This window comes from Artemia franciscana, chromosome 7 (genome assembly GCF_032884065.1).
Source record: "Artemia franciscana chromosome 7, ASM3288406v1, whole genome shotgun sequence".
Classification (NCBI taxonomy): Eukaryota; Metazoa; Arthropoda; class Branchiopoda; order Anostraca; family Artemiidae; genus Artemia; species Artemia franciscana.
Window position 1 is genome coordinate 52,298,758 of NC_088869.1, and position 14,861 is coordinate 52,313,618.

The 14,861-nt window shown below is 33.7% G+C and overlaps 1 protein-coding gene across 1 annotated transcript; it reads right to left on the reverse strand.

Annotated features, from left to right (window-relative positions):
• Positions 1-4,081: 4,081 nt before the first annotated feature.
• Positions 4,082-14,653, reverse strand: LOC136029723 (uncharacterized). Its single transcript, XM_065708228.1, has 5 exons — positions 14,641-14,653; positions 12,672-12,901; positions 7,415-7,483; positions 5,628-5,761; positions 4,082-4,517 (listed from the first exon to the last, which is right to left on the reverse strand). Exons 1-5 carry the CDS (start codon positions 14,651-14,653, stop codon positions 4,292-4,294), a joined length of 672 nt encoding a protein of 223 aa, XP_065564300.1. The 3' UTR covers positions 4,082-4,291.
• Positions 14,654-14,861: the final 208 nt, after the last annotated feature.

Genomic DNA, 14,861 nt, shown 5'->3' on the forward strand with positions numbered 1-14,861 from the left:
CACCTCAAGTCCACAAAAAGAAATTGAGTGACATAAGGAGGAATCTCAGTTGCATTTCATGAATTCTCAGTGACATTATGTGAATTCTCAGGTCTTTTTTTCCATTTCTGACCCAAAAGGAATACAATAGAGCCAAATGATTTTGCAACATTTTTAAAGGGTTTTGCTTTGAATTATCTCTTTCATCTATACCTAGAGTCTGCAACTTCCGAAAATACTTTTTTACGTTGTGAAACATCTTTCCCCACACACAAATACCTGCTGCTGTCTTATTTCACATTTAATATTTCAAAATATACATGAATTGGATTAAAACGTAAAAAAATAAATTCGTTAAAGCCAAAGAAATGCACTTGCAAAGAAAATGATAATACACACTCATATGGTAATAATATACAATATACTCCAAACACCAGTGAAAAATTAAATTTTTGAAATTCCAATCCAGACCAGATTCAAGTTAAAGCATAAAAAATGTAGATTCAAGTTAAAGCATAATAAGATAAGACCGTTCATAGCATTGAAAAATAGGTAATGCTAGCGATACGGTTAAACGGAAGGAAAAATTAAATAAGAATTTTAGTTTATTGATGTTTATGTTGTCAATTGAAGAAAAAAAGTCCAATTTTTACTAAATTAATTGTATTCACCGTAACTATTAGAAATTTAAGCCACTGTAGAAGAATTATGTTACTTATCCATCTCGTGTAGCTGTTACTGTGAATGTTCTAAATCTGGTTAATGTCGACATTCGAGAGTGAATGTATGAAACTCATTTTTTTCTGCTTGGATTCAATTAGCTTTGCTAATTAGCTTCTACAGTCTTATGCAAGCTTTTATGATAGAAGTTAAAGTTATGTTAGGCTATAAATCTCGAAATGGGTTAAAAACTTAAACTAACCCAACCTAACGCAACCCGACCTAATGTAACCTGTACCAGCAAACTTTGCTAAAACTGAAAAAGTTGACTAGCAGCGCTGACTAAATCCAAGGAGAAAAAAATTCTGTCATTCACCGGTGAATGTCGACATCCAACAATTATGGACATTCACGGTAACATAGCCTTTAATCTGTCAGAAGTTTGAGCAAATTATTAATATTTAGAAACAGCTCCAGCTACAAATTTTCCCATCCCTTCCATGCTTTGCTCAAAAACTTGGCTCCTTCAATTTCAACTATATCTCCTTCAACTACATCCCTCTCTCCCTTTCTTGTTATTTCCTCTTCTTGAGTACATTTATCGCTACATGGCTTCAACTTTCCAATTAGAAAAAATTAAATGATTGCCATGGTTGAAACACACTTTACACATTGATGTCTTTAAGTCCTTGAGAACAGCACTTTTTCTTCTCTAATCCTTTTCATTTCTCTATCTCATTTTTCTTCCTTTAATCACTTGCATTTACAGTAGTTTTTTGAACAGACAACATTACAAAAATTGTCGAGTTTTTGATTAATTGTCATATTTTGTTTTCCATCTATTCAGCCAATCTTTCAGCTTGTAAAAATAAAATACAAAATTAATGAAATATGTTTTTAGTTTCCGATTAATAAAATCCTAAGTAAGGCTCCAGTTGAGTTCCCCCTTTGCTTTATTAACTGGAAAAAGATCTTTTAGCCAGTAGAAACGGTGATTTCTTTTCTAATCGTTCCCCTACCTCTCTCTCTCATTTCTATCTCTTTTTATCGTTTTTACTTATCGTCATACACCCTCAATTTTGAAAGAACAGTATTCTAAACGAGTGTCTTTGAATGTCCAGACTCACTGGGAAGATACTCATAGTCTTAGCAAAGCCATTATTAATTGATAAAACAAGTTATTGCAGTTTACTTTCAATGGAGGAAAATCTGAGTGTCATGGTGAGCCAAACATTCTTTATAGATATACTAGTCAAAGGTTTGTCAGCCTGAAAAATGGTGTTTTTCTCTTTGATTTCTTCCCTTCCCTATTGTCGCTTTTCTGCTTCTTATTGTCTTATCATTCTCAATTGACTTTAAGTTTCTAAAGGAGATTATTACAAAAGAGTGCCAAGGCAAGTTCAGATATACCGTTAAAGAGGTCTCTCAGGTTGTAAAAATGGCAGTAGAAAAGTCAAAATGAATTATAGTAATAGGCCTTTTCTCTTATATGCAAGATATTCTAGCTTATGTTAAGTTCAGACAGAATTTAAAACCGTCTCTAAGTCTCTAAAAATAGTGTTGGGCTAGCCGTCACTTGGGGGAGGCAGGTAGGCAGTCGCCAACCCAATGATTTGGAACTATCATAATTTATTAAATAAACCTAATAATGGTAATTGGTTATGGGTTAATCTTTGGCTATGTGCTTGGTTATGTTTGGTCTTGGATTTGTGTTAGGTTATGCCTTTGGCTTTGTTTGGTCTGGTTAAGTGTTAATCTTTTTATTTCAAAACATGGAACTGGGCTAGGTTAAGAACTAAATTTTGAATTAACTTTCGATTAAATTCAAATCGATACGGCAAAGTTTACGATTGCACTAATTTTATTTGAAGTTTGATAAGGTAAGGTATGGTGAGTGTGCGAAAATAGATATGCAAAATTTTCCATGGGGAGGACCCAAGAAACCTCTATTTGCCCCGAAGAATATCCCATACCCCACAGACCCCTGAAATTAGAGCCCCTCCTCCCCCTCCCTAATCGAAATACTGAAATTTACGTCAAACTACGCTATTTTTTTCTAAGGTTGATATAATGTTTGATTAAATCTAAGAATTTAATAATCTAAAAATGTAAGAACCTCAGAATCAGAGGGTCTTTCAGTCTTTCATTTGCAATTTGTCGTAGAGCATTGAGATGCTAGGAAAAAAAAATTATATTTTTCTCTACCTAAAGAAACAACAATCTCGTCAATGCTAAATACCAATAACCTTGCTTCAGTCCTGTGATTTCGGTTCCCAGGATCTAATTTCAACACTATTTTGACATTGCTTTTTGTAGAGTTGAATGCATGTACTCTTACAAAGATAGTTACAAGAAGGATTGTAAGTTGAAATAAGAAGATTTATTTCTGTGTAAGTGTAAGCATTTATAAGTACTGACAAATACGGTAGAGACCTGTTAAACAAAAGTAGAAAAAAGTTCAGATTACTTAAAAGTATATTCGTTTTATGATGATGATAGGAAAGGCTTCTGGTTGTTCATTATATGTTGAAGAAACGGTGAGTAGCCTATCCACTTCACAAATGAGTTTTATTCTCTACAAAAATTGATATTATAGAATTTCTAAAATTATTGAATACAAATTTGAGGGTAGCACTGCTCTAAAGAGGTCCCACGCTAAGAATACGCTGACAAATGATACTTGGTTTTTCCTCAAAAATGGAAATCAAAAAGTGTAAGCAAGTTTGAACGTTTAAAATATCTGAATTACAATGGAACATATAACCAGGGTAATAATTATGGAGTATAAGGACAATAAAGGAAGGAAAATCACTCAGTAATGTTTTTTTTTTCCTTATACAAAAATCAATCCATAGTAGTTTTTAATGGTTTGGCAACTATTTTTATTGGCTTTGATGCTATTTTTTCTAGTGTGTGGACTTGCAATTATTAAAAGAAAAATAGTCATATGAACTTTAAAATAGACTTCAATGGCTACGATATAATTTTAGTTTTAAAGCTTTCCTACCTAAATTTTTTTTAAAGAGTTAAGAAATATCACAGCGAAGAAACCCATATAAGCTAGTCAGATCTTTGTGTGGAGCCTTTCTTTTATAATCTTTAGCGGGATATTTATCCTTTTTAACTATTAATTCTTTTATTTATTGGTTAGTTACATTTTCCTTAAATAGGAAATAATTTGGTTTTTGTTTGATTTCTATGCTTACTGTTTCTAATTGTGCCTGATCTTGGCTTTTCTGGGGATGCTGGGTTTGCTTGTGACTATTAATTCTTGATGCTCAGCGATCATAAAAGGTTGTACTCTTATTTAAGTAAATGTTTGATAGCACACAGGTATGAGCACAAAGAGCGCATCTTTTCTTCTTGTGGTTTTAAAGTTCTTTAACTCTTTCTACGTTCCTTCTCCCTTTTATTTTTATTTATTATATATATACCTGTTAGGTTTTTCCATCCTTTTCATTGAAAAATGAAAATTGGCGATATCTTTATATATTTTTATATATACTTTTTACTGTCCGTTGCTATTACATCATTTCTTAGTTTTTGTTCTTTAAAGTTCAAACTCCTAGTTGGAACATGAAAAATTCATTGTGTGACAATTCCAGCCTTAGCTTAAATCTGGCCCTTCTTGTACCTAAAACAACATGCTCTATCACTCGTTTTCAAGAGATTCAAGCCTTATACCAGACTGGAATACATTTAATACCTTACTAATAAAGGTCGCAACTACACAATCCCTCATTTGCCTAGGTGAACATTCATGAAATCGTAGAATACTTCTTGAAGATAGATGGCGATATATCTCACCTTTTGTTTCTGGTTCCAATTTTGTTCGTAGCGTCTCAATACATAATAACTTAGTCAAGGATTCTGACAACCTAAAAAAAAAGAAAAACACTCAAACTGCATTTTCTCTAAAAAAAGAGATTAAAGCTTCAAATTAAAATAGCCAAAAGACTAAAAATTCACATTTTATTAGGCATTATAACACAAGGCCACAATGCGTAGCTCAGATTTAATAGCTGCAGAGTTTATTCGATCACGAAGAGAATAGAAATTCTTTGTCTGATCAGCTTATGCTGCTTTCTCTTCTCGGACAGAGAGAGAGAGAAAGTTAAACAACAGTTGAACAATAAGGAAATTTTTGTATAAGACAGTAAAATGCAACTTTAAATGAAAATTTTGGCCGTATGTCCAAGGGATGTCCTCAGCACAACACAAGCAAAACATAAAAAAGAAACCTAATTTAGAATGCAAACTTTAAAGCTAAAAAATACTAATCCATGTTGCTTCTAAAATGTTTCACATGTCATAGATTTAACTCCGGTAATTCAATTTCGTCAAGTTTATTTTGTTGCATTGAAAACTGTAAGTTTACTGGTATTTATTCTGTTTTATCTCTCTTTTTATGATATAAGTGGATTTAACCTGATAGAAAATAAAACTTCTTTTGAATTTTCCATACGACACATATTTCGGAACTAAGAACAATGATAATTAAATATTATACTGAGCCATATTCACTCATAAATATGGCGTCAATCATATGATTTTTCTTGTCCATAATTTATTTCTTGTGTAATTTTGCCTGTATCATAAACACTAAAAACGATGCAACTACTACTGAGGCCAATATGACGGATCTATGTTCTTCGAATGAATTCATAAATATGACGTCACTGACATGAATATTTCTACCAAAATCAAGACTCTTAATGAATTTTCTCAAACTTCTGACCTATACAGATCTATTTTTAGGCCAAAAAAATCCAGGATACCAACTTTCTTATAAGAACATAGAGCCGTTTTCTTGAAAAAATAATTAAATAAATTAACACATAAATACATACTCAATGTATTTACATATATATATATATATATATATATATATATATATATATATATATATATATATATATATATATATATATATATATACATATATATATACATTCATACTGTATCAGGTTGTTCCTGCTGGCACTTACTTAAATGTCAATAAACGATATTTTAACTGGGGGTATCCATCTGTACACGAAGTTGCCTCTATGTCGGAATCTCGGTAAAGAAATTTCAGGTGTGCAATGGCCAATATAAGGGAATTTGTCAGATGGAACTGCTTCTAAAAAAAAAAAAAAAAAAAAAATACTAAAAAGAATTTGTTACCCTAAATCTCTTTGTACTCTTAAAAGTTCAGAGTAGTGGAAATACCACTTTTGTGTCATTGAAACTGGAGAAGGAAGGAGGAGGGGGTATTATACTACAGTCCAAAGAAGATAGTAGATTTTTATTAAGCACCTCTAGTTCTACTAAACGATGTTTTCATGAAATTCTTGGAAAATCATGACTCTGAAATAACTTTGCTGCATAAGCTATTTGATAAAATAAAAAAAAAAAGTCAAGCATAATGAAGCAGAACAAAAAAACTTTAGAGAAAGACAAAAAAAATATAGGCCATTAAGGAAAGTAAAATTATAAATGTGGAAAAATTGCCCAATATATAAAACTTAAGGAAGTTGCTTACTAGCTCCAGGTTGCCCACTAGCAGCAATTATTCGTTGGTAGCAATGTTTTGGTATTTCCGAGCGTTTCCCTCCTCGCAAAAAATCTGAAAGGAATTTCAAAGGTCTTTGCTTCAAACAAAAAGCATTATAAATCCATAGAGAGTTCATTCAAGCAATTTTTTTTATTACTATCGCCGTTTCAGATAGCAAAGGAAAATGTTCCCCAACATTTCAACAGACTGTTGTTTTTTAATACTGTCCAAATACTGTCCAAACAGGTCGTTAATAGTGTTCCATACAGTCTAAAATAGTGTATGAAAGTTTCGTTATTCCTGGAAGTGTTAAAGTTTTGCATTGGAAATGCTACCGATGACAATCCCTTAACAAAAGAGAGGACTACGGCGTCTCTGTCAAACTACATTTACCGAGTTGTAATCTAGATTCAAAAAGTGATAGTATGTTCCAATAAGTTGAAAGCTTGTCAAAGAGGTCCTACCCCCCGAAAAAAACATGACCTGAAACTGTTTTTATATTCCTTACCCCGTTACCCTTTGCCTTGACACCTTTCAGGGGTTGATTCAAAATGGCAGATTCAAGTAATAAAAGAGAGCGTGACTCAATTAATTACTGTTTCCCACCGAAACAAGCTTAGAAGATTATTTAGTTCTAGTGACCGATGAAATTTAGTGCTGGAAACGCTCTAACAGACTATCCGACTGAAGGAAAAGAGACTGTGGTTACCGTTCATTAGAATTACTACCCAGCTTCAACATAGGGAAATCAAGGCTAGTTTATTTGATACAATCTTCAAAAAATAAATAAATAACTTTGTTCGATTCGTGTATGATTTACAAGTGTATTTGGAAAAAACGTTCTGATTGTGATTTGACAATTCTCGTAAATGATTTTTTTATTAACTTCCCGATGATGAAGATGATCAACATCTCTTTATGAATAATTGCTCATTCAAGACAGTTTTAAGTTTGCTGCTAGTGAAAATTTCATGTTTATAGATGTGTCTTTTGTTTAGTTGTTATCATTAAACCTTAGAGGACACTCATTCTTGTTGCTTCATGTCGTCTGTAAAGAGATTTTAGATTGGGCACTCAGTGCGCTCATGTTTATTTAGTTGTTGATTTCAATTTCATTTCTCCAAAGTCCATAGTCCGTATGATTTCTTTTTTTTTTTTTTTCATAGAGTTAGGCAGAAACATTTATCCCTTTGTTCAGTTTTTCTAAGAATTAAATGTGGAAAAAAATTGTCTACTTACCAGTCCTAGAATATGGGATTGAAGTTGATCCAATGATCGGAGAGAAAAATCCTCACACATGTCAAGACTCTAAAAGAATAGAAACAATGCCAAATATATGTCGTAAAATTTTAATGCCGAAAATGTCATATGTTGCTTTAATGCTAATAGAAACAATTTAATATAAGAGAAGCAATTTTTTTGTGTCTTCAGTTGTGTAGCCAAATTTGTTTTATCCCACATAGCTGAAGATTTTGCTCAATTATTCCTTCGAAATTTTCCTTAGAGCTATTTCTGTGTGTTCATTAGCGGCTAAATAGCGTGTAATATGGTGCTGTAGACTATGTGCTCTATTTAAGCTATCTGTAATTACTATAGTGAATTATTGGGGAGTAGAATCATATTTAGAAACTTGAGAAACAATTTAAATTTGTTTAAGAAGTTTTTAATATCATATTTTAGCATCAAAAGTTCTTTGTAGCTTGAAATTACGAACATTTTTTATGTTCATTAAAAACAATTTTGACTAAATAGCTTGCAAGAAACCGAACACAAAATGTAAGAAAACAGGTAATGCCACTTCGAACCTTCAAAACACTACATCTTTGAAAACATTTATTTTTATGAAATAAAGTTGCTCACGAGTAAACTTTATCACAATAGTTCAATAATATTACCCGAAATACTTCCACAATATATCTATTTTCGATGGTAAATGCAACAGTGTCTATTACATGTAGCACTTGGTTTTATCGTTTTTCTTATAGAAAGGGAAAGAGACCGAGTTCTTCCATTTCAAAAGTGTTTAAGCTACCAAACTTCTTTTAGGATCCCCTGGACTAGTCCAACACTAAAACCTGGAAACTTTTTTCAAGGTTTTAAGATGCCCACAGGTGCCCTTGCCATTAATGAGCTTTTATACCCACACTTGTTTGTCTTCTGAAAATTTGATTTGTAGATTCAGATTCTTCCGCACTGAACATTCTCCTCTTTCTATTTTCTATTACCTTTATCTCCGAGTGGTGTCTAGTGAAGTAATAAATAAAAATAAATTATCTAATTGCTTATGTTAAAGATTACGCCAAATATTGATACTCTAAAATTTCTTGTTGTTGACTTCCACTGTTATATGAAACTTAATTGTTGTTGAAACTTAATTATATGTTGACTTAAGTAATATGAAGACTGACAATCTTAGTTAGTAATCTCGTACGCGTGGTATTGCCTTCCAATATTTTTTTTATCTTTAGCGCCCCTTTTTCACTGTTAAATAAACAGTAAACTTTTCTATAATGTTACTATCAGTGACTCTGGAGACAAACAAAGGCAGACTGAAACAGGGGCCAATAGGGCAATTGAAACCTTGGCTAGTCAGTTTTGGGCCACTTCAAGCCAGTCACTCATTTTTTTCTAAATACAACAGTGCAGTCGACATGATCTACGACGATAAATTACGCTTGACAAATTTTTCAACTGCGTTATCATTCGCCCTCGTAAAGATTTAGCGTAGATTCCGGCATCCTGCCCTAGGAAGGGACAGATGCTGCTGTCAAACAGGTTCATTCTTGGGCTGGAATCTAATAAAATATAACCTGGAGGTTGTCACTTGACTCAGGTTGGATTTTTGTTTGTTATTGTGTGCCCATTCCGTTACAAGGTAGTAAGAGAGCCAGTACATACTGGAGCGTCAAGGAGTTCGGTTAGGAAGTATTTCGTAAGTAAAGGGGAAATTTCCTAAGTAAAAGGATTTTAGCTTAGAAAAAGTGTAGCATTTTGGCTATTGCTTTCATCATTTTTAAAATTTTGGGAAAATGAACAGTGACTGATGGAAAAGTTAAGGGAGGTGCGGAAAAACTGAGACTGTCAAGAAGAAAAGAACTTTCCGAGGCTAGAAAAGACTCAAAACAGACAATTTTACTCTTAAGCCCCATGAACTAAATTTCAAGTTTCTTTGATGAGTCGCACAAAACCAATGGACCAGTGGCGATAACAAGTATAGAACGAGAAAGAAGGATAGTCGAAGTTAAAATGGTTACAGAAAATCGGTGAAACTCGCTGGTGAGAAGAAGAGAAGTAGCTTATTTGGATGTTTTCCGGTGACGATTTAGACACAGTGCACGTTTTATCCTCATAAAAGCAATTCTTTCAATTAGAAAACGGAATCTGAAGCCGACTCACTGCCGAGTAAGCTTATGGAGTACAAAACAATCCTAAGCGCTTACTTGTTACTTGCAATATCTGAAGTCATTGGCCCTATTTCAAGGTATCTCCTGTCAAAAGTATTGACATTTTTGACGGCCTTGAACATGGTTGACAGAGAACGAAAGGATCTAGAGATTATTTTCTTCGAAAGCTTCAAAGAAAACGCCTCCTGGTTCGTGTCAAAGATTCAGGGCCTTCTAAAGACCACTTCATTAGACTTTGAAATTAGCTAAGTGCTACCAGCTTGTCGAGATGCCGAGAAAAAGTACATGGTGGGAAGAACAACAAAAGATTCTCGGACCTGAAGATTTGGAACTGCGACTTCGAGTCAAGTGCTCAGGTTAGTAATTGACCAAATAACAACTAGCCTGAAATAAAGATTTTCAGGCAACAAACAGCTTATTTCCGACGAATATTACTTGCAGTCCCCCATTTTCAGCCTGTCTACCGAGGTGAAATGTCAGAGTCTGCCTTTCGAAACGTTGCAGAGATAGCGAAGGTTTCTTATGACGAACTGAGGTCAGAGCTGAAATGCTTTGCTTCAGTTTACGACGAAAGTATTAACACGGTCATAAAAATAGCCTCATAGGCCCAGTGCAGAATATGAGGATAGAATTGAACTTTAAGCTGAATGTGGAGAGGCCTACAGGCGATATTCAAGTTCCTACAGTTCGTGCAACAACTGAATAATTTACACGTATCGGCTGCTATTATGGCTCAATCTGTGCACATCTGGTTACGCTTCAGTTTTTATAGCCTACAAATATCTGCTGAAACTTTCTGTTTCTCAAGTCAGCTGTGAAATATCCTTCAGCAAACTGAAGCTCATTAAGATTAGATCAAGAACCACAATATGAGATGATCTCTTGCAAGCATTCTTTTTTATGTCATGTGAGCGAGATTTGCTTGATTCAGTGCAGTTTGAAGATACTTTAGAAGATGTGAAAATTCGAAGACTTTAACATCACTTTTGTCAGCCCAAAAGTTTTTCCTCTTTTAGTCCATTAAATATATATTTTGTATTATGATAGAAAGTTGAAAGACTGTCAGTGGTGTTAAATATTCTTCTGAAGAGGACAAATACGGTGAATGATCTTTGGCCCAGATTTCCATGATGCAGGACGAAAGCTGTAGATTTTATACAGCTGAAAATACGATGCCCCTCTACCTCTGTGTGAGAACCTAAGCAACACCGAGTCCAACGAAACATCAAGGAGTTCTGGCAGAAAAAAAAAGATTAGCAGTATCTGTCCTCTTAATACTGTATACTTACTTCTTACTTAGCGGGTCGTAGTCTACTAATTTGCTTGGTGACGCAAATTTAGGTGCGAATGATGCAAAGCGCAATTTCCACTCATTGTTCAAGGCTCTTGTCGATTGAACACGAAAAAAAAATCATTTTATAAGGAGGGCCATACGTAGGGCCGCCTATCCCAAATGTTCCAATAGCTTTTTGCTCCCGGGGGGGGGGGGTCTCTGCAGACAGATTTATAACTGAAGATTTCGGTTCAAATAAAACCAGACTGTAACAAAAAAGCATTCCGAACCCTATTCTGATTAACTAATCTGAACGTTTAAAAATAAATAGGATAATGCCACATTGATTAACATTGCAATACATTTATAAAAGTAAATAATTTCTTCTTCTCTTTATTTATTTACTGAAGTTTTCCTTTTATCAATCGTAATTTATTTTTGTAGCAAATTCTTTTTACAGCGTGTGGCAATGACTGTTTTAAGGAGGTTGTAAATAAATAAAAAAATGTCTTCCAGAATACCATTTTAAAGGTGTTGAGGAGTTGACAACTACAGCACTTAATTGGCCGAGAAACAAAAAAAAGTGTTGCTCGTACAATAATTTTTTTGGCTAAGCCAACAAATGAACGTATTAGGGCTAATCAAAGTAGGTTTGAAAAGGGCTAATCTTTCCTTAATATTTCAAAGAAAATAGTTGAGCTATATAAATAAAATATTTATAAATTAAATCAAAAATCAACTCCTAAAAATCTCCAAAAATTCGGTTCACCTAGACAAAGTGTTTTATTCTTAAACATGAACGGAATGAACGGAAATGGGCTGTCTTCTCTATGTAGGTTTGTTTGAAAAGTAATTATTCCCCCTACAACATAACTAACTGCTAAATTCATAAACAATCTTTACCAGACTGACTAAAAAGCACATCGGGAGTAGTTCAGCATATCAACGTAAGAACTTTGTTCTAGACATTATCTTTGTGCATATATATCCCAATTCAGCTTCTAAAAGCTGAAACTGCAGCAAAAATTTGCATATTTATAAAAATCATCGATTTAATTCTATCTAAAAGAGAAGTCATTTTCGAAAGATTTAAAGAACTGGCTAGTGAAAGAATTATAAAAATTTTCCCCTCCAAAACCGAAATTTTACTCAACTCGCGGTTCAAATTTAAGGCATGCCGGTCCAGTTTCTGAAAACGGTAGCTCCGGTGTAACGCTTGTTGCGTAAATGAACTACGTTCGCCATCCTGAAGCAAAGTAAATATATTTAATGTTTTTATTTGAATTTTCTTTTATTACTGTTGGTATTATTACCTACATATTTTGGATCTGGCGATATCTCTTTTCACATTGCTGATGGATTATGGAAAGTTTGTATGTGCGTATTTAGGAAATCCTTTGAAATCATTTATATATGGCATTTTTAAGGTAAGTGTTTTTGGTCCAGTATTAGCTGCAATGAGGGATATAGGTTTGGAGGTACTAGTCTTTGAAAACCTCGTATCTTGAAGTTAAAATTTACTTCTGTGAAATTTTTGACACTCTTGAACAATGCATACCCTTGGATTTGGCAAATTGTGAGGGATTTATAAATAAGAAAAAGACTTTAACTAAGCCCCAAGATTCCAGGGAAGCCCACACATAAAGCCCCTATTAACTTTACTAGTCACAACGTTTCTGTTTTCCCCAACTATTCGCATTTCTCTTTAGATATTAGTTGTCTTGCCTAAATTATAGCTTCTTGTTCATTAGGGACCAGTTACCAGCCTCTAGGGTGCAAAGATAAAGCTCCAAGCCTACTGAATTCATAACCATCTTACCATGTGTTTTTTGAACTCGTTAAAATCCTTATTAATTTGTTGAAAAAAGTTGACAACTCGAAGTGTTGCTTCTGGGGAAGAAAACCCATTAGAATGGAATGGAAACGTTTCAGCTGTCCAACGATGAGTTGTCTCTGGACAAGGATCGATTAGGTAGTCTGGGTAGCTGTTGACTAAGCTTTCGTTTCTTTGGTTGTGATAACAAGAGGACAGCGAATAAAAAGCAAAGCCTATAAATTAGAAATTAGTCAAATAAAGATAATTTTGAGCCCTTATACTATTTGATAGTGGCTCAATAAATGCATAATTAATCGAACAGGTACCCTAAGATGATGCTGCCGTAACTACAAGCAGAGTTGCCACATTGTTTTTGTGCATAGAAAGTATTTTAAGACCGAGGAGGGAAAAAGCAGCAAAAATGTCTTCAGGCAGACTGTATAAATGCCAAAAAATAATGTCCATCCGCTTTGATTTTATTAAAAATAAAATCAAAATCAGTTTTATTTTAGTGGCACATACAATCTAATCATAAGTACCTTGAAATAATTTCCAATCATAGCTGAAGGAATAGCTGAGACCTAGTAAAGAGTGAGCTATGGTCCATATGGTCCAACAGCTTAAAATTCAGTTCTATTACGGACTGTCTAGTGCGAAAAAATATATTCGTAATTGATTGAAAAATAGTAGTTATTATTTTGATTAATCTTAATAGTAAAATATTCTGAAAACAGATCTACAGGAATTTTGAAAAATAGCCTAAAATCCCTCGAATAGGGTGTCGGATCGAAATAAAAAGCCCACCATTGGAATTGCCATTGGTGAAAACCTGGAATGGAAAACTTACAGCCCCTCATCTTGAGGAAGAAGGAAAATTACTTTTTAGCATGGGTAGCACTGATGTGCCCTCTTTTTTTTCTTTTATTGTTTTTTTTCTTCGTCAGTAACTGGGCATTGGAATATTAAAGGGAGCTGCTTATTTAAATATCTTTCTATATCTAATCGATGTTTATAAATTTGAAATGATAACGGCCTCATAGAGCGCCGTATGGCACTCGAAAATTTCACCCTGGGTACCATTTCCGGAATGTAAAGGTTGAGAAGAATGAAAATGGTACTATTATATTCTCTACGGTTAAAATCTAGATTTACAATGCCTCCTCCTTTTCTTTGTAGTCCGTTCCCAACCCTCTTAATATTTAATATATCTATCCTCTTAATATATCATCTACTGTCATCTACTGTCATCTACTGTGTTTCAGGTCTCATTTAAAGGATAATTTTTATAATTTACGTGGTTTTGTAATTTTGTCTTTGTAACAATGTCACATAGTACCAAAATGGTAATTCCAAATCTTGAGTGGCTTAATCTTCATGGTCGAAAAACTTAAACCTGAGATTTACATTCCTCCCTCTTGTTTGCTCTCCCTCCTATTCCAAAGTAAATTTCATAAAACGTAGGCTGAGTAGCAGAAGTAGAAGTCTACAGCAACATGGTAGAGATATTTTTAATGACTCATTGTAAAGCTCTTGGTCATAACTACGTGCGTTTATAAATTCATCTTGATAACTCTATCATAAAGTGAAATATACCAACAAAAATAAAACTTCCTGTCAGAATTTTTGAGTAGAAATGCTGGGAAGCATTAAAAAGGTACCATGCAAATCAACATGATCTGAAATCCCTACTTTTTGGCGTTAGCCCTGTCAGCCCCTTTAGCAATCTGATAAAGAGCAAACTACAGTCAAAAATAGCTGAAATTTAAAAACGTGTCTTGAAATAACGACGTTTTAGTGCAAACAACTTTCGGTTGAAGCTGATTCAGAGATGATAAATATTATTTTGATTAGTGGAAATAGTTGAAGTTTATTACGAAAGGAAATTTATAGGTAAGGCCTAATGCCCATCGAGAATGTCATTTCCTTGAGCGTTTGCAACTGTCTCCTCTTCTTCATCTCTGGTTCAACATACCCATAGACTTCATTATGGTAAAAATTTGAATTGATTCTATAGCGCAATGATAAGAAAGCTTTATCTCTTCTTTCGAATTTTTGCTCCCTTCTGCTTTTCTTTTATTTATCTTTGTTTTTTTTTTTGTCAAACGATTTTAACTAAGAGGCAGCACTAAAGCGTTGCCTATAGTAAGGATCCACAAGTTTTCAATGTGTTAATTGTTTATTATTACTTTTTCT

Excerpts from the sequence above, each read along its gene's own strand:
- LOC136029723 (XM_065708228.1), bottom strand. Across the intron at positions 5,762-7,414 it reads AATCCCATATTCTAGGACTG|AAGCAGTTCCATCTGACAAA; the intron begins GTAAGTAGACAA and ends TTTTTTTTTTAG. Across the intron at positions 4,518-5,627 it reads TATCGTTTATTGACATTTAA|GTTGTCAGAATCCTTGACTA; the intron begins GTAAGTGCCAGC and ends CTTTTTTTTTAG.